Raw genomic sequence first — 18,069 nt, 5'->3', positions numbered from 1 at the left:
CACCAAGGTGATCGTAGTGGTAGCAGCGGCGCTCAGATGGGAAGGAATCCTGGTCCATCCCTACCTAGACGATTGGCTGGTCAGGGCGAAATCACGAGAAGAGAGCCATCGGGCAACCGACAGAGTGATCGCCCTTCTGGAAAGCCTGGGATGGGTAATCAACCTCAGCAAGAGTTGCCTAGAGCCTTCCCAATCACTGGAATACTTGGGAGTCCAGTTCGACACCCAGGCAGACAAAGTCAGTCTCACCACCAAGAGAAGGTTAAAACTTCAGATGCGTCTCCGGTCCTTGATGGGAGCCAGCCGGCCCATAGCTTGGGATTATCTGCATGTTCTCGGCCTCATGGCATCCACCCTGGAAGTGGTACCCTGGCAAGGGCCCATATGAGACCTCTATAAAGCTACCCTGCTCTCTCGCTGGAATCCCCGCTTCCGAACTACTCCGTGCATCTACCTCTACCAGCCAGAGTGCGGACCCAGTTACGGTGGTGGTTGCAGTCCAACCACACGAGCAGGGGGTCGAAGATGTCCTCCCCCACGTGGATTCTGCTCACCACAGATGCCAGCCTGAGTGGATGGGGAGCACACTGCGAAGAACTCACCGCCCAAGGGCGGTGGAACAGAGAAGAAGCAGGGTGGAACATCAACCGCCTAGAGGCACGGGCAGTCCGGTTAGCCTGCCTGCAATTTGCTCACCGACTGCGGAACCAGGCAGTCAGAGTGATGTCCGACAACGCCACCACGGTGGCATACATCAACCGACAGGGCGGAACCAGAAGCCAATAGGTGTCCCTCGAGATAGCCCCACTGATGGCTTGGGCAGGGGCGAATCTTCAGGACATCTCCGCCGTCCACATTGCCGGAAGGGACAACACCACGGCAGACTTCCTCAGCAGAGAAAGCCGAAATCCGGGCGAATGGCAGCTGTCACCCACAGCCTTCCAGATGATTGTGGATCACCGGGGAATTCCGGACATGGACTTATTAGCGGACAGGTCCAATGCTCAAGTACCCAGATACTTCAGCCGCAAGCGAGATCCGTTTTCTCACGGGATCGACGCCCTGGTTCAGCCATGGCCTCCAGGGTCCCTGCTATATGCCTTTCCTCCGTGGCCCCTGTTGGGCACCCTTATCCACAAGATTCAGAAGCACCGGGGCCTAGTTCTAGTGGCACCAGATTGGCCAAGAAGACCCTGGTACGCGGACATGAGAAGACTATTGGCAGGGGAGCCCCTTCCCCTGCCTCCGCTCAGGGACCTGCTACGTCAAGGTCCCATCCTTCACGAGGATCCAGCTCAATTCTCTCTTACGGTCTGGCCATTGAGAGCGCTAGACTGAAGAAAAGATGTTACTCGGAGCCGGTGATAGATACACTCCTCCGAGCTCGCAAGTTTTCCACATCCCTCACCTACATAAGGACCTGGAGAATATTTGAAGCCTGGTGCGACACTCATGGCGCCAATCCACATGCGACCACAATCCCTATCGTTTTGGATTTCCTGCAGGATGGACTTCAGAAGGGTCTCTCCCTCAGCTCCATTAAGGTTCAGGTGGCTGCACTGTCTTGCTACGGTCCCAGGAGGGACGGCAAGACCATTGCCACGCACCCAGATGTTTCTCGCTTCCTGAAAGGAGTCAAGCATATTCGTCCGCCACTGAAGTGGCCAGTGCCTCTGTGGAACCTCAACATAGTTTTGGATTTCCTCGCGGGATCCACCTTCAGACCCCTTCGGGGCCTGTCTCTCCGTTCTCTAACTTTGAAGATGGTGTTTTTGCTGGTCGTATGTTCAGCACGCCGTATCTCGGAGCTACAGGCGCTGTCCTGCCGGGATCCCTTCCTTAGGATCACTCCAGAGGCTATCCATCTTCTCACGGTTCCATCCTTCTTGCCGAAGGTAGTCTCACAATTTCACCTCAATCAAACCATATCCTTGCCGACCATGGCGGGTTTGAAGAAATCTGAAGAGGGGCGTTTGCTACGCCATCTCGACATTGGCAGATTGCTGCCCAGATATCTGGAAATGACAGAAACAGTACGAAAGACGGACCATCTGTTCGTCCTGCACAGCGGGAAGAAACAAGGAGAAGCGGCCTCTCGGCCCACCATCGCCCGCTGGATTAAAGAAGTCATCAGAGCGGCCTACGTAGAGGCCGGGAAGTCACCGCCTCTACAAGTTAAGGCTCATTCTACCAGAGCCCAAGCAGCATCTTGGGCGGAATCTAGGATGCTGTCGCCTGCAGAAATATGTAAAGCGGCGACGTCGTCCTCCCTCCATACCTTCTCCAGGTTTTACCGTCTGGATGTCCAGGCCAGGGAGGACACAGCATTTGCGAGGGCAGTCTTACACGGTCCGCAGGCAGCCTCCCGCCTAGTCCGGGAGTAAAGCTTTTGTACATCCCACTTGTTCTGAGTCCATCTGGCTACACGACAGGAAATGGTGAGATTACTTACCTGATAATCTCGTTTTCCTTAGTGTAGACAGATGGACTCAGCATCCCGCCCAGCTGCCTGTATGCATTGGTTTCACCGATTCAAGGTAAGCCTTATCACTTATTATATGAGTGCGTCCACCCTGCCAGGTGTCGATGCCTTCCGGTTGGGAATGCTGGCGGTCTCCAACTACTATCAATCGGTCAGGGGAATCCTGTTTTCACTATTTCATTGATCGTCAGTACACATATATCCATAACAGCTTTTGCAAGGAAGATTACTGAAGTGCTTCACTTCCTGTGGGGGTATATGTACCCGTGCTGACGTCAGATCCGTCTCCAACTGCTAGCACGAGCACACTATACCCACTTGTTCTGAGTTCATCTGTCTACACTAAGGAAAACGAGATTATCAGGTAAGTAATCTCACCATTGTAAGATAAGGTAGTCATAAGATGCAGGAACATTCAGGCCGATACAGAAAAACTCATTGGAGAGCCGGCGAGCGCCCGCTCTCCCGACATGCGCACAGGCCACTCTTCTGGGCGCGCGATACAGAAAGCCCAGGTATGTAAATTAGGGCTCGTGGTAAAATGAGGCACTAGGAACACTAGCACGTCCCTAGCGCCTCCTTTTTGACAAGCGACGGCTGTCAGCGGGTTTGACAGCCGACACTCAATTTTACCAGCATCGGTTCTCGAACCCGCTGACAGCCACAGGTTCGGAAAATGGATGCCGGCTAATTTGAGCATCCGTCTTCTGACCTGTGGGCCACGGCAGATTTTTAATTTTTTTTTTTTTTAATTTTTGATTTTTTTTAAATTTTGGGGCCTCCAACTTAATATTGCTATCATATTAAGTCGGAGGGTGTACAGAAAAGCAGTTTTTGCTGCTTTTCTGTACACTTCCCCGGTGCTGGCCAAAATTAATGCCTGCCTTTGGCAGGAGTTAATTTCTGAGAGTTAAATGTGCGGCTTGGCTGCACATTTTACTTTCTGAATCACGCGGGAATAACTAATAGGGTCATCAACATGCATTTGCATGTTGCGGGCGCTATTAGTTTTGGGGGGGGGGGGGGGGGGGGAGTTGGCTGCGCATCAAAAACGCGCAGCCAAATGTGGGCTAACAGTGCGCTCCAATGGTGCGCACTTTCCTGTATCGGTCTCATTATAACTAATGATAACTTCAGTATGTCATATCATATAACCTCATTGTCACCTAAAGCCATTACTTCATAATTAGGACAAATTTATTGTGGATTTTTTAAATGCAGGACAATTTTTAACAAAAACTGTATAGACACGTTTGGACTTGCGGCTGTGATTAATCGGTGAATTGCTCTTGTGAACATAGCCATTCATGATATAAGAGCCCCTCCTCTCTTGAGAGACAAAAACTAGCAAGGAAGCTTTTTATCTTGCTTTCTGAAGGAAAAAGAAGGCTTTTGAGATCATTCTGTGTTTGGTGTACATGTGTGTTGGGGGGGGGGGGGGGGGATGGTTGTGTGTTGGGGGGGGGGATTGGTGTGTGTTGGTGGGGGGGGGGGGGGGGATTGGTGTGTGTTGGGGGGGGGGGGATTGGTGTGTGTTGGGGGGGGGGGGGGGATTGGTGTACATTGGGGGGGGGGATGGGATGATTGGTTTTACTCATACTTGTGCGGACCATGCATCCTGGAAATTAGTTCCTTTAGTTTCTGGGTGTAACTTTTTGCTGATGATTGGTGTTGTCTGTTGGAAACTGAAGATCTTAATATTTTCCCATTATGGTTTTATTTATTTATTTTTTTGGCATTGTACAAGTATCAGTAAATATTACAGCCTAGGGATCACTTGGATTTTATGAATTAACTGTGTGGTATTACGCAAAGAATGGAACTGAGGGAGGGCAGTAGTGCTAGGGTTGCACTGTGCTTCCTGGAGAAAACCTGCAGAGTTACAGTTGCACTCCAAAGGGGTCACTGGAATTGGGCGTTGGGTTTCATGTGGGAAGTTGATCTACTCTGGGTAAAAGCGCATAAAATTGCTGCTGGGCAGACTGGATGGGCTTTTTGGTCTTTATCTGCTATCATTTACTGTTACTAGCTGTACGGTGGCCTTCCTACACTGGAGTGGGGGGAGGGGAGAGGGTTTCTGATGAAAATCAACACAGCTGCACTCCTGGGTTACCTAAGAATTGTAACATGGGAACAGCAAATCAGTGAAATAAAAATTAGAGAAAACTGGGGGATCCTAATGAGTTTAATTGTCATCTGTTTTATTTTTCTAGTAAGTACTATAACCTTAAGGTTTTTGTGGTGCTGAGAAGAAGCAGACTGAAAGGTTTTAGAGGGGAATGTGAGCCTCAGACTGCATGTATGTAGGTCTTAAATTATTCTAGGGTTCGTGTTGAGGCTTGTACCAACTGCTCTGTGACTTGTATGTGATGAAATGAAGATTTCTGCTGCTGAAAACTTGCTTCACATTTCTAACATATATATGTAGGAGTTTAAAAGAAAAAAAGGAGTTAATTTAAATGCTTTTGACCTGGCAGCACGGTACCCACTAAGCCTCACACACAGGAAATCTTGATGATATTTGTATTATACTGGTGCGTAGTGCACAAATTTGAACTTGGTTTATAAAACGTTGCACAAAAATAAAATTTTTGAGCACATAGGGCCTGATTTACAAAGGCTTTTTTCCCATTCTGTGTCTATGGGAAAAGTGCTTAGTAAATGAGGCCCATAGTGTTTCAAAACTTTAAGGCAACATCGCCTGTAATTAAAGAAATGGCATATATAACCTGTACACCATTGTGAACTAGTGATTCTCACATGGAACGATGGTATAAAAAAAAGTGTGTGTGTGTGTGTATGTGTGTATATATATATATATATATATATATTTTTTTTTTTTTTTATTTTTTTTTTAACTGGTAAGTTCCTTGTTTGAAACAAGATGTTAGGTTGGAAAAAGACATGAACACTCTGGCTTGGTTCTCCTGCTGCCACTTTGTGTATCCGCAGGTTGGAGCCCCCCCCCTGGCCTCTTCATCTTACGCAGCTCTTGGTGTTCAAGGGTTAGGAAGAGGCATAGGCCTCTCTCTTGCTTTTTCATCCATGGAGTAGTTCATCACTATTAAGAATGCTGGAAAGGTACCCAGCCGGTCTCCCAGGTTAAACATGACTCCAAAAAAGGAAATGTGCCAGGGAGTTGTCCTGATCTAATCCAACCAGTGCATCTAGATTTAATGCTTCTACCCTAAGGCAGCTTAGGGAACTCAGCTGTATTTACTTGTATTTATATTGTAGAATATCTTCAAGGATCAAAAATAAGGAGTTTATTCTAGTTTACTGACCACTGTATTCTCTAGATAGAAGCAAAGAAACCACAAAATTAACCACATAGTGCACATCCCAAGCTCCCATTTCCCTTTCCACTCTGCAGTAGCCTGAATGTGTCTTTCAGGTTTTTTTTCCTTAAACTTAATCTGGGGGAATAATATTTCAAGTCCTTTTCATGGTGTCTGATGTTTGACTGTCTTGCATAGGAGGTGAAACCATGTCGAAGCCCAAACCTGGCCCAGTGCAGATTGTGCAGGTGCACAAGGAAGAACACTCCTTTGAGCTGGATGAGGAGGCGCTGCAGAGTGTGCTGCTGCAGGACCATGTGCGCGATCTGGATGCTGTGGTAGTGTCTGTGGCAGGGGCCTTCCGAAAGGGCAAGTCGTTCCTGCTGGATTTCATGCTGCGTTACATGTATAGTCAGGTAAAGCATGCACAAGCACACAAAGTAATGCCTGAGGTGAACTGAAACCTTATGCAGTGGAGATCTTAAATCATCCCTTGCCACAGAATGAAATTAACAGTGATCAGAGGGTGCTTTCCAAAGTGACACTTCTCCCAGCTGTCCCTGCAGTGTTAAATGGCCACAGATTCCTTCCCCCTCCTTCCCCTGCTGCTGAAATTGATCTCTCCCCCTTCCCCCTCTCTCTGTGCAGAAAGAAGGTGGTAGCAGCACCAATTGGCTGGGAGAGGAGAATGAGCCATTGACGGGATTCTCATGGCGAGGAGGTTCAGACCCTGAGACCACTGGGATCCAGATCTGGAGTGAGGTTTTCACTGTGGAGAAGCCGGATGGGAAAAAGGTGATGATTCTGACAATCCCACTGCTTCCACTGATCCTCAATGTCTAACCTAGCTTCTCATCTCACTTAGGCCATTGTATGTCCCAGCTTCCCCTTCCACTGCTGCCAGCGATTGCAGGGTTATTTTAACATCTTGTTTAACTCGTTTTTCTTTTCAGGTTGCCGTTATTCTCATGGACACCCAAGGTGCCTTTGACAGCCAGTCCACAGTGAAAGACTGTGCTACCATCTTTGCTCTCAGTACCATGACAAGCTCAATCCAGGTATGCAGGAAGGGTAAGGACAAGAGGGTAGGAGCAGTGCCAGTACTCTTAAAATGAATGTCTCCCCCAATTCCCCCTGAAGCTTTCGTGGTTCTGGACAAGTACACTACACTTGACTTTTTCCAGAGAATCAGGGTAACTTTTCTGTGTCTTACTATTGTTTTTTGTCTGTCTTCCTTTCCAGATCTATAACCTGTCCCAGAACATTCAGGAGGATGACCTGCAGCAGCTGCAGGTGAAAGCAGAGTTTGTTTTCATGGTGTAATCCTTGGGCAGTTATTTGCTGTGTTTCTGTACATCAAACAAGCTTCGTGGAGTCTTGCTGCCTCTTGGTTTCTGAAGGAGGGAGGGACTGTGACCCATCATCATTGTGTGGTCACACTTACTTTTAAGGGCTTTTGGTGTAACTTTTTACCACATGGTCTTAGGCGACAATGGCAGTTTTGTTGGGCAGAACTTTCACTGGTGAGAGACAGTGGCCAGACTTTAGCCTAACCCCTGCAAGATGGCTGCTTTTCACTTATCTCTGTGTGGGTGGGGGGACTAGTTTCACTAATGCTGATATGCTGCACAATTTTAAGGGCTTGAGCAAAGCACAAGTGATTTTTGCACCTTGGCACTGTGATCCCTAGCTGGAGAAGCCCTATGAATGGCAGGCATGGGAATGCATGTCCTACAGGTAGTCTCTAACCCTGCAAGTATAGCAGATCTGGGAATGTTGGGGCTCATGGGTGTGTTTTTTTTTTTTTTTTTGACTGGGCATCCATTTTGTACTTCCAGTTTAACCAGAACCAGGCTGAGATCTGGTGCCATGAGCCTTCATTCGCAACTAACCTGGGGATTTTTCCCTTCTTTTACAACCCCTCTCGGCTTACATTTAGTCTGGTTATTGTAGTGATGCTCCTAGAAGCCATGCAGCAAGGCTTCTTTCCCAGTGATAGCAGGCTGAATTAGCCATGCTGTTTGGGAGCGTCGCGACCGGGTCAGTAGGCGGAGTTTTTTCAGATAGTACAGAGTTTTGAACTCTGTACGGCTGCACAGTGAGGTTCCCGCGCGATTGCCGTTTTTACTTCAGTCTCTTTTTTTTCCGCGAGCAGGACTGCACGCGGGGTTTTTTCTCTCTCCTCGTCTCTTTTAAAATTTTTGAATCTTCGTATTTTTCCCCCTTTTTCACTGGCAGTAATGGCTCCCAAGCTATCGGGGTTTAAATAGTGCCAGGGTGGGAAAATTTATGTCCATCACAGATGGACATAATTATTGTTATATCTGTTTGGGCCCGGAGCACGACCAAGTCTCATGCTGAGACTGTGGTCGAATGTTGCCCCAGGCCAGAAGACAACGCGCTGAGAAGATTGCGCATCTCCGTTCACCTCACTCTCGCTGGGCCAGGCAAAGAGACCAAGGAAAACACCTAAGAGGTCAGCGTTGCTGCAAGGAGCTTCGGCCAGGTCGGTAATTCCACCAGTGCCTCTCAAGGATGTTGAACCGCTGACCCTCCTTAGACGGAAGACCCCTCATGCGCAGTTCGGGTCACAGGGCTCTGTACCCGCTTGCTCCCGATCCACGAAGCCGCAGCACTCGGAGCATGGAAAGTCCCAAAAGGCCGAGACATTGGCACACGGTGCGACATTGACGCAGGGCATTTTGGAACACGACGCACTGGCGCATCGGACAGTGCATCAGGGCATGCTGGATCATCATCTGGAACATCACATTATCGCACGCCGAGAAGTAGTCATTCAAAACGTCACGGTTCCAAACATAGATACTCAAAACATTCTCTTCAGCCTCAGACTCCAGCACCTCCCTCGCCACAGTCTTCAGGACGGGTTCAACATCATGTTAAGCAGACGAGAAAGAGAACATAAGAACATGCCATACTGGGTCAGACCAAGGGTCCATCAGGCCCAGCATCCTGTTTCCAACAGTGGCCAATCCAGGCCATAAGAACCTGGCAAGTACTCAAAAACTAAGTCTATTCCATGTTACCGTTGCTAGAAATAGCAGTGGCTATTTTCTAAGTCAACTTAATTAATAGCAGGTAATGGACTTCTCCTCTAAAAACTTATCCAATCCTTTTTTAAACACAGCTATACTAACTCCACGAACCACATTCTCTGGCAACAAATTCCAGAGTTTCATTGTGCGTTGAGTGGAAAAGAACTTTCTCCGATTAGTTTAAATGAGCCACATGCTAACTTCATGGAGTGCCCCCTAGTCTTTCTATTACCCGAAAGACTAAATAACCGATTCACATCTACCCATTCTAAACCTCTCATGATTTTAAACACCTGTATCATATCCCCCCTCAGCCGTCTCTTCTCCAAGCTGAAAAGCATTAACCTCTAGTCTTTTCTCATAGGGGAGCTGTTCCATTCCCTTTAACATTTTGGTAGCCCTTCTCTGTACCTTCTCCATTGCAATTATATCTTTTTTGAGATACGGTGACCAGAATTGTACACAGTTTTCAAGGTGCGGTCTCACCATGGAGCGATACAGAGGCATTATGACATTTTCCGTTATATTCACCATTCCCTTTCTAATAATTTCTAACATTGTTTGTTTGCTTTTTTGACCTCTGCAGCACACTGAACCGACTATTTCAATGTTATCCACTATGACGCCCAGATCTCTTTCTTGGGTAGTAGCACTTAATATGGAACCTAACATTGTGTAGCTATAGTATGGGTTGTTTTTCCCTATATGCATCACCTTGCACTTATCCACATTAAATTTCATCTGCCGTTTTGATGCCCAATTTTCCAGTCTCACAAGGTCTTCCTGCAATTTATCACAATCTGCTTGTGATTTAACTACTCTGAACAATTTTGTATCATCTGCAAATTTGATTACCTCACTCATCGTATTTCTTTCCAGATCATTTATAAATATATTGAAAAGTAAGGGTCCCAATACAGATCCCTGAGGCACTCCACTGCCCCACTCCCTTCCACTGAGAAATTTGTCCATTTAATCCTACTCTCTGTTTCCTGTCCTTTAGCCAGTTTGTAATCCACGAAAGGACATCGCCACCTATCCCATTACTTTTTACTTTTCCTAGAAGCCTCTCATGAGGAACTTTGTCAAACGCCTTCTGAAAATCCAAGTACACTACATCTACCAGTTCACCTTTATCCACATGTTTATTAATTCCTTCAAAAAAGTGAAGCAGATTTGTGAGGCAAAACATCTACATCTGTCTACACTTCCACAATCAGAGTCTGAAATAAAAGTAAATCTTGATTCAGACCACAACTCTTCCAGTATAGAAGGTTCTCCTTCTGATGGGTCTTCTCGTAGTAGACCTCCTTCTCTCCATCTTTCAGATCCGCGCCGGCCTTCTCCAGACTTCATTTCAGCACCTTCGCAACACCACCTAGCCTCAAAAGCGATGTCACAAATTACTTCAGCGTTAAATACTTTTTTTTCAAGGATCTAGAGGCTGCACATCCTCAGCTCCCAATTCCATCTTTTCCATTGATACCACCAGTGGCACCAAGTCCTCTACTTCCATCCCAGCCAGGGGAGCCGTCTCCAATTCCTGATCGACCGGATTTCCCACGTTCATATTGGTGTTCTTCATCTCCATCTTCATCTACTGGATTCCCATCAGATCCTCCTGAAGGTCTTCCAGAGCCTTATTCCCCTCCCGAAGACTTACCTTACGTGAAGTTAATTGAAAAAGTAGGATCTTTACTAAATATTGAAACGGGGAAGGTTCCCGACCCTCGCTCGGAGGTTCTCTGGATTCTCAAAATATTTGAAATGCCAGCAGAGCCCACAGCTCTGCCTCTACATGCTGTACTTGATGCAGTTCTCTGTAAAATGTGGGAAAAACCATTTACCACCACAGCTGCATCAAGAAAAACGGACTTAAAATACCGAATGCGCAGCTCTACAATTTGACTCAACATAGTTACCTCACAGCTCAGAAATAGTGGAATCTGCATTACCACGAGTCAAAAGATCAAAGCTTCACGCAAGTTCACCTCCGAGCAAAGATCACAAATCAATGGATGACTTTGGCAGAAAGGTGATTCACTCCTCCATGCTAGCCACAAAGATCCAACACCATTAATTTTACGTCATTCAGTATTTGTTTGAAAGCCTTCAGAAATTACGTCCCAAGTGTATCGCTGGGGATAATTCCTTACCACGGCCGTTTACTGACATGGAGGAAGGTCTTAGACATTTACTTTGTTCGGTTTACGAATCATTTGAATCTTCAGCTAGATCCTCAGCTATAGCAATAGCATGGTGCATGGCATGGTTGAGGGCGAGCTCCATCCGAGAGGATGTCCATGACAAATTGGTGGATATCCCTTGTCTCGGTGACAATCTTTTTGGTAATAAGTTTGGGGAAACTGTTACCTTATTTAAGGAACAGAATACCGCCGTACAATCTTTGACATCAACGGACCCCTCTGCCTCCTCTAGATGATTCTATGCTTCCTCTAGGAGATGACCTTATGCTCGACCACCTATCAGGCGCAATACTATCCCTACCAGCGTTATCAACCGCAATCTCATCCTTCCCGTGGACGACCTCGCCAACCATGAGCTCAAAAGCAAGCTCCAGCAGCTTCTCCAAAACAAACTTTATCTTTTTGAGCTACCCCGGGCCACCTCTACCACTATACATAGGGGGTCGCCTCCAGCTTTTTTATGCCAATTGGGAGGCGATTACTTCAGATCACTGGGTGCTAAACATAAGAAAAGGATATCAAATACATTTTCTAACTCTTCCTCCTCTCCCTTATATGCCCCTTTTGGAATACATCAAACTACTCTCTGTACCTTCAAGAGCAGTTACTCGCCCTACAGGAACAGAAATCAATCCAAAGGATCCCAATATCATCAGCAAATCAAGGATTCTACTTCTACTATTTCCTCATTCCAAAGAAGTCCGGAGGTCTTCGGTTAATCTTAGACTTGCGAAACCTCAACAAACACATTCAGAAAGAAAAATTCAAGATGACCTCTTTGAAAACCATTCTTCCCATTCTGCAACCCAACGACTGGCTATGTTCCATAGACCTGAAGGATGCTTATTCTCATAAACCCATGCACTCTTCCTCATGGCACTACCTTTGTTTCCAAGTTCAGAACAACCACTATCAGTTCAAAGTTCTACCTTTTGGCCTATCCTCGGCCCCGAGGGTATTCACAAAATGTTTAGCAGTGGTAGTGGCTCACCTCAAACAACTCTCGATCCAGATTTTTCCTTATCTTGACGACTGGCTGTTGGTAGCCTCCGACCCAACTACCTTGAAAACTCACACGTTCCAAACAATCAATTGTCTTCAGACATTGGGATTTATAATCAACTACGAAAAGTCGAACCTACAACCGACCCAGACTCTGCAATTCATTGGGGCGCTCTTCAATACAATGCAGCAGAGAGCCTACCTTCCACAAGACAGGATTCAAACTCTATCCTCACTTGCTCAGTACCTATTCAATCGCATGCATCGGCACGCAAAATTCTCCAGCTGCTGGGTCATATGGCGGCAGCCATCCATGTTGTCCCTTTCACAAAACTTCACATGCGCCGCTTACAATGGGGACTCAAGAATCAGTGGTCCCAGTTTTGGCAACCACTCTCGACCAGAGTGCGATTTACCACACAAATGCTCACCGACATTCAATGGTGGATAGACATCAACCACCTGAACTCGGGAGCACCTTTTCATTTACCTCCTCTTCAAATAACGCTCACGACGGATGCATCCAAGAAGGGCTGGGGAGCCCATTTAGGCACCTTAAAAATGCAAGATCGCTGGTCTCCTCAGGAAAGCAACTATCAAATCAATCTCCTAGAGCTTTGAGTCGTTTGGAGAGCACTTCAGACCTTCTCTTCCCAAGCTCGGGGAAAATGTTTCATGGTATACACAGACAACCAAGTAGCCATGTTCTATGTAAACAAGGAAGGAGGGTCAGGTTCCTGAATACTGTCGGGAGGCACTTCTAATACTAACCTGGGCGATATCAAAGTCTTGCTGCAAGCCACTTACCTTCCCGGGTTGGACAACGTAATGGCGGACCGCCTCAGCAGGATTTTCTATCCTCATGAATGGACCTTGAATCGGGACGTTGCGTCCAAAATTTTCCAGAAGTGGGGTTTCCCAAGCATGAACCTCTTTGCCACTGAAAGCAACTGTCAGACATGGACATTTTGCTCCATCTACCCGAGCAAGCTTCGTCATGCTCCGGATGCTTTCCTCATTCCATGGACGGAGGGATTACTATACGCTTACCCTCCCATTCCACTAATTTCCAGAACAATATAAAAATGCATCCGAGACACACGGATAAGATACTCATAGCCCCGTCATGGCAAGACAGCCATGGTATGCGTATCTCAAGCGACTGTCCATTCAACCACCCATTCTACTAGAGAACCATCCGCAACTGTTAACTCAGGAGGGGAGATCCCTCCTTCATCCAATGCATCAATCCAGTCACCTGATGGTATGGAGATTGAACGGCACGTATTAACCCATCTAGGGCTCACATCTCAACTGGCAGATATTCTCATTGCATCCAGAAAACCTTTCACCAGGCGTAACTAGGCTGGGAAGTGGCACTGTTACACGGAATGGTGCAAGCCCAAAGACTTGGACCCTTACTCTACCACAGTAAGGCATCTTCTGGAGTATCTTCATACTCTTTACTCAACTGGTTTGGCATGTGCTTCGATTCATGTACATATCAGCACCATTGCAGCTTTCCATCACCCTCACAACTGACTTCCCATTTCTAACCATCCTTTAATTTCCAGATTCATGTGTGGCATGCTACGACTTAGACCGCCAGTCACAAAACCTCATATACCATGGAATCTCAATATTGTCCTAGAACTGTTAATGCTGTCCCCCTTTGAACCTCTTGATTCCTGCCATATCAAATACCTTATCTGGAAAACGATATTCCTGGTGGCCATAACATCAGCAAGGAGAGTAAGTGAACTTCAAGCCTTGGTTCATTATCCTCCTTACTTAGAATTCTACCATAATAAAGTCACCTTATGGCCTCATCCTGCATTCCTTCCTAAGGTGGTATCTGCCTTTCACATCAACCAGTCCATTACACTTCCAATCTTCAAACCTAAGCCTCATGCGAATGACAGGGATAGACTTCTCCATTCATTAGACTGTAAGAGAGCGCTGGCTTATTACAAGCAAAGAACACATACTGCGGCCAGACCATCTCAGCTGTTTCTCTCCTTTAATCCAAATTCTCCAAAACAACCCGTCTCCAAGAGAACTATTGCTAGTTGGTTATCTCAATGCATAACATTCTGCTACAATAAACATGAGATACCATTGCTCACAAAGCCAAAAGCACACCAAATTAGGGCAACAGCGGCGGCTGTTGCTCATTTAAGAAATGTTCCGCTAATAGACATCTGCAAAGTGGCAACTTGGTCGTCCCTCCACACTTTCACGTCACACTACTGTCTCGAACATCAAACCTTTTCTGATGCAGCCATGGATTCCACAATCTTGCCAACCCTTGCACATAAGTAAGACTGTCTACCTTTGTTGAAGGGTAGTGTCCTCACCTAAAGAACATAAAACCTGGACACCACCCGGGAGCTTGGGACTCCCAAACAGCACGGCTAATTCAGCCTGCTATCGCTGGGAAAAAGCAAGTTTGCTTACCGTAATCAGTGTTTCCGTAGATAGCAGGATGAATTAGCCATGCATTCCCTTCCCATCTCCCTAGACAGTCTACAACTACGTAACTCCTATTTCCACGTACATTTTGCTTGGCTACAAGAGACTGAGGTACAAACAGCAATCGCACGGGAACCTCAACGCGCAGCTGTACAGAGTTAAAAACTCTGTATTATCTGAGAAAACTCCGCCTACTGACCCGGTCGCGACGCTCCCAAACAGCATGGCTAATTCATCCTGTTATCTACGGAAACACCGTTTACGGTAAGCAAACTTGCTTTTCTGGAACCCTGCAAACATGGACCTTAAATCTGGTTACTAGGTTCCAGGGGCCGTGAATGCTGCCTCTGCAGCATTCCTAGCCCTAGCTGATCTGGGGAGCAGAAGACCAGAAGACGTTCCCACAGCAGTGCACAGCATATATCAGCTGACTCACCGGGCCAGCCCCAGTGGGGTGTACTGGGCCTGGCAATGCAGGATCCCATGGCTGGTTTCTAACTTTGCCTTCTATTCTCTCTCCCAGCTCTTCACAGAATATGGGCGTCTAGCTATGGATGAGATCTTCCTGAAGCCGTTCCAGGTATGGGTTCTCTCTCTTTTAAGTGTTTTTCTTTGAACAGGTCCATCTGCAACTGGCTCCGACTTTATATTTTAGTGCAGGCAGTGACTTCAGTGTTCTATGTCCTGGGTTGTTCTGCAGACACTCATGTTCCTGGTGCGAGATTGGAGTTTCCCCTATGAGTACGGCTACGGAGTTCCAGGAGGAGCAAAGTTCCTGGAGAAGCGACTGAAGGTAGGAGCAGGGGGTGGGGGGGAGGGGAATTGCCTGGTGCCTCCCTGCTAGGGCTGCCCATCAGCAGGTAACACTCATGTATGTTGGAAAGGAATGATTTTATAACTGGTGACACTTGTATGAGGGCACCCAAAACAGCTGATTCTTATAACCGGTGACGTGTGCTTGTGTGCAGGTGAAAGAGCACCAGCACGAAGAGATTCAGAATGTCCGGCGCCACATTCACTCCTGTTTCACCAGCGTCAGCTGCTTTCTACTGCCACACCCAGGCTTGAACGTTGCCACCAGCCCCAACTTTGATGGCAGGCTCAAAGGTACAGGATAAACTGCTGCAGGGAGAGCCATATGTACACCAGCTGATATGTTCGCAATAGTGCAGACTCCCGAGTAGGCCAGACTGGCCCTGGATTCTGCCCAGCATGGTACCTGTGCCTGGCTTTGAACTTCTCCAGTATTTTATTCTCTCCAGCAAAAAATGTTATACATTCAAAGCACACACAAGGATGTATATAGGGTGGATTTCATTTAAATCGGGTTGATCTTAGGTCAGAAAACCTTTTTCTAAGTTTTATGGTTTCTCTCTTCACTGTCTCCAAGCAATTTGCAAAACAAAGGTCAAACGATAATAGTTCCAAAGTGAAAAAACACAATAATCAAAATAACACTCATTTTCTAGCATGTAGCCAGATGGACTCAGGACCAGTGGGTTATGAGCTCCTCTGCTAGCAGATGGGAGAGGGAGTCAGATTTCAAAGCTGATGTCACCATACCCCTGCAGCGACCTCAGCCCTTCAGTATTTCTCCGTCTCGTTAGCAGATGTGGACGCTATCCCCACACTAGCACAATGTTAGCGGGATTTCTGCACTAATCCAAAGAGAGAAAGTTTTTACCTTAAAGGAAGATTGAGCCCAGCTCTCCTGCGGTGATACCTATGGCTCCCTCCCCCAGTTGAGAATTCCTGAGGCGATTTCCGAGATCCCTCAGAGGTAGGCTTGGACTTAGCTGCTGAAGCAGCTGAAAGGCAGTGGGTGCAGAAGCAGAGTGCAGCAGTGAAGGCTAAAGCTCTCTCCCTCCGCAGCTGGAGACTGTCTCTGTACTCAGCCGGTAAGCGCTGAGACCAGGTAAGTAGAGAAGGACTCCAATCCAGAGATGGGGAAGGGCTTCCTGTCTCCTTGCTCGGCGCGCCGTACCGACTTTGCTTCGGATCTCCGTCCGGGCGAGGTAAGGGGGTTCTGAGCGGGTTGAGCGGCCCCTTGATGGGCTGGGCCCCGTTCTTGGCTCGGCGGATCCTCCGCTTGGTGATCCACGGTGGCGCCATCTTGTGCGCAGTTTTGCAGCAGCGCCATCTTCTCCCCTTGGCCATCGGTATACGCAGTGCAGGACGGCCACCTGTGCGCCTAACGTGCGCATAATTTCGCGCACAACCGTCCGCTCAAACGTGTGCCGAGGCGAGTCTGTGCGCACCCGATAGACGTAACCGGCTAAACTTGCAAACCATAGAGGCTGTGGCCCCGGCAGCAAAGAAGCTCAGGCGACACTCCCTTTGCGCGGCCTGCCATTTCAGAGCTGCACAGTCTGACCTGGAATCCTGCCTGTGTCAGCACTTTGAGGAGGCCCAGGGAGGGCTAGATTCTCAAAAAGTTTCCAAGCCCAGCCCATCCCAGTCGGAGGACGAGTCAGCCGCGACCTTATCCAGCAGCTCCTCGGACCTGCGCAATTCTGAGATGGCTTCTTCCCCGGGAGAGGGCACTTCAGAAGCCCCTACCCCGGTTCCCCCTGGGACAAATATGGACCCGGAGGCCTTCTCTTGGTTGGAATTTTTTTTCAGGGCCTCCAAGCCTTTGTTCAGGCATAGTCAGCCCCCATCTCGGCCCGGGTTGAACCCCAGCTGGGGGGCCTCACTCTCCTGGCCCTGCTTGCGGGCCTCGAGACATGCTACACCTCACCAAGAGTATCCCTGATAGGGACCCAGACACCACAGATGACGGGGAAATCCCTCCAGGCCTGGAACCAAAACGGACTATGCTTCATTTCTTCCACAGAGATGAATTGCCGGCCCTAGTCTCCCAGACCCTGAAGACTCTGGGAGTTCCAGGCACGGAGCCTATGGACGAACCAAAGAAGAACCCCTTTCTGGTGTCTCTTCATAAGGCCTCTTGCTATTTCTCAATGCTGGAAGCCATCCAGGAGCTGATTGACCTGGAATGGGACGCCCTGGAGGTGAGTTTTAAAGGAAGTTGGACCTTGGAAACCTTGTATCCTCTGGACCCAGCAGTCAAGGAACGCCTGTGTTTCCTGAAACACTCGCCATGGTCTGCGCCGTCTCGAAACGAACAACCATCCCTGTTGAGGGAGGGGCGGCCTTGAAGGATGCTAACGATAGGTAGTTAGAATCCATCCTTAAGCAAGCCTTCGATGCAAGAGCAATGACTCTGCAGATCGCTTCTTGCTGTGCCCTGGTGGCTTGCTCCTGCTTGCTCCTCTCGAGAGAGGCAGATAGCTCTGGAGCTCATGCCGGAGAGGTGATTGAACCCGCCACAGCCTTTCTGGCAGATGCAAGTTCAGACCTAGTGTGTACCTCGGCCAGAGGAGTAGCCTCGGTGGTGGCAGCCAAAAGACAGCTATGGTTGCGGAACTGGTCAGCGGATGCAACCTCTAAGGCAAACCTCACAAAGATTTATTTATTTATCAATTTTTATATACTGTCATTCGGTTTCGCCATCACAAAGATGCCCTTTAAGGGATCCCTCCTATTTGGAAGTGAGTTGGAGATGCTAG

The 18,069-nt window shown here is 47.8% G+C and overlaps 1 protein-coding gene across 1 annotated transcript in view; it reads left to right on the top strand.

Moving 5' to 3' along the window:
• The window catches only part of ATL3 (atlastin GTPase 3), a 61,678-nt gene that overhangs the window by 2,676 nt on the left and 40,933 nt on the right, over positions 1-18,069 (top strand). The window contains exons 2-8 of the mRNA XM_029614681.1: positions 5,959-6,176; positions 6,409-6,555; positions 6,714-6,818; positions 7,003-7,053; positions 15,021-15,077; positions 15,198-15,290; positions 15,466-15,604. Of these exons, the coding sequence (XP_029470541.1) occupies positions 5,970-6,176; positions 6,409-6,555; positions 6,714-6,818; positions 7,003-7,053; positions 15,021-15,077; positions 15,198-15,290; positions 15,466-15,604 (799 nt within the window). The 5' untranslated portion in view covers positions 5,959-5,969. The remainder of the gene's footprint in view (positions 1-5,958; positions 6,177-6,408; positions 6,556-6,713; positions 6,819-7,002; positions 7,054-15,020; positions 15,078-15,197; positions 15,291-15,465; positions 15,605-18,069) is intronic.

Source organism: Rhinatrema bivittatum, chromosome 8, assembly GCF_901001135.1.
Source record: "Rhinatrema bivittatum chromosome 8, aRhiBiv1.1, whole genome shotgun sequence".
Taxonomy (NCBI): Eukaryota; Metazoa; Chordata; class Amphibia; order Gymnophiona; family Rhinatrematidae; genus Rhinatrema; species Rhinatrema bivittatum.
Note: the sequence above shows the minus strand (reverse complement) of the source record. Positions and strands in the feature narration are given on the sequence as shown.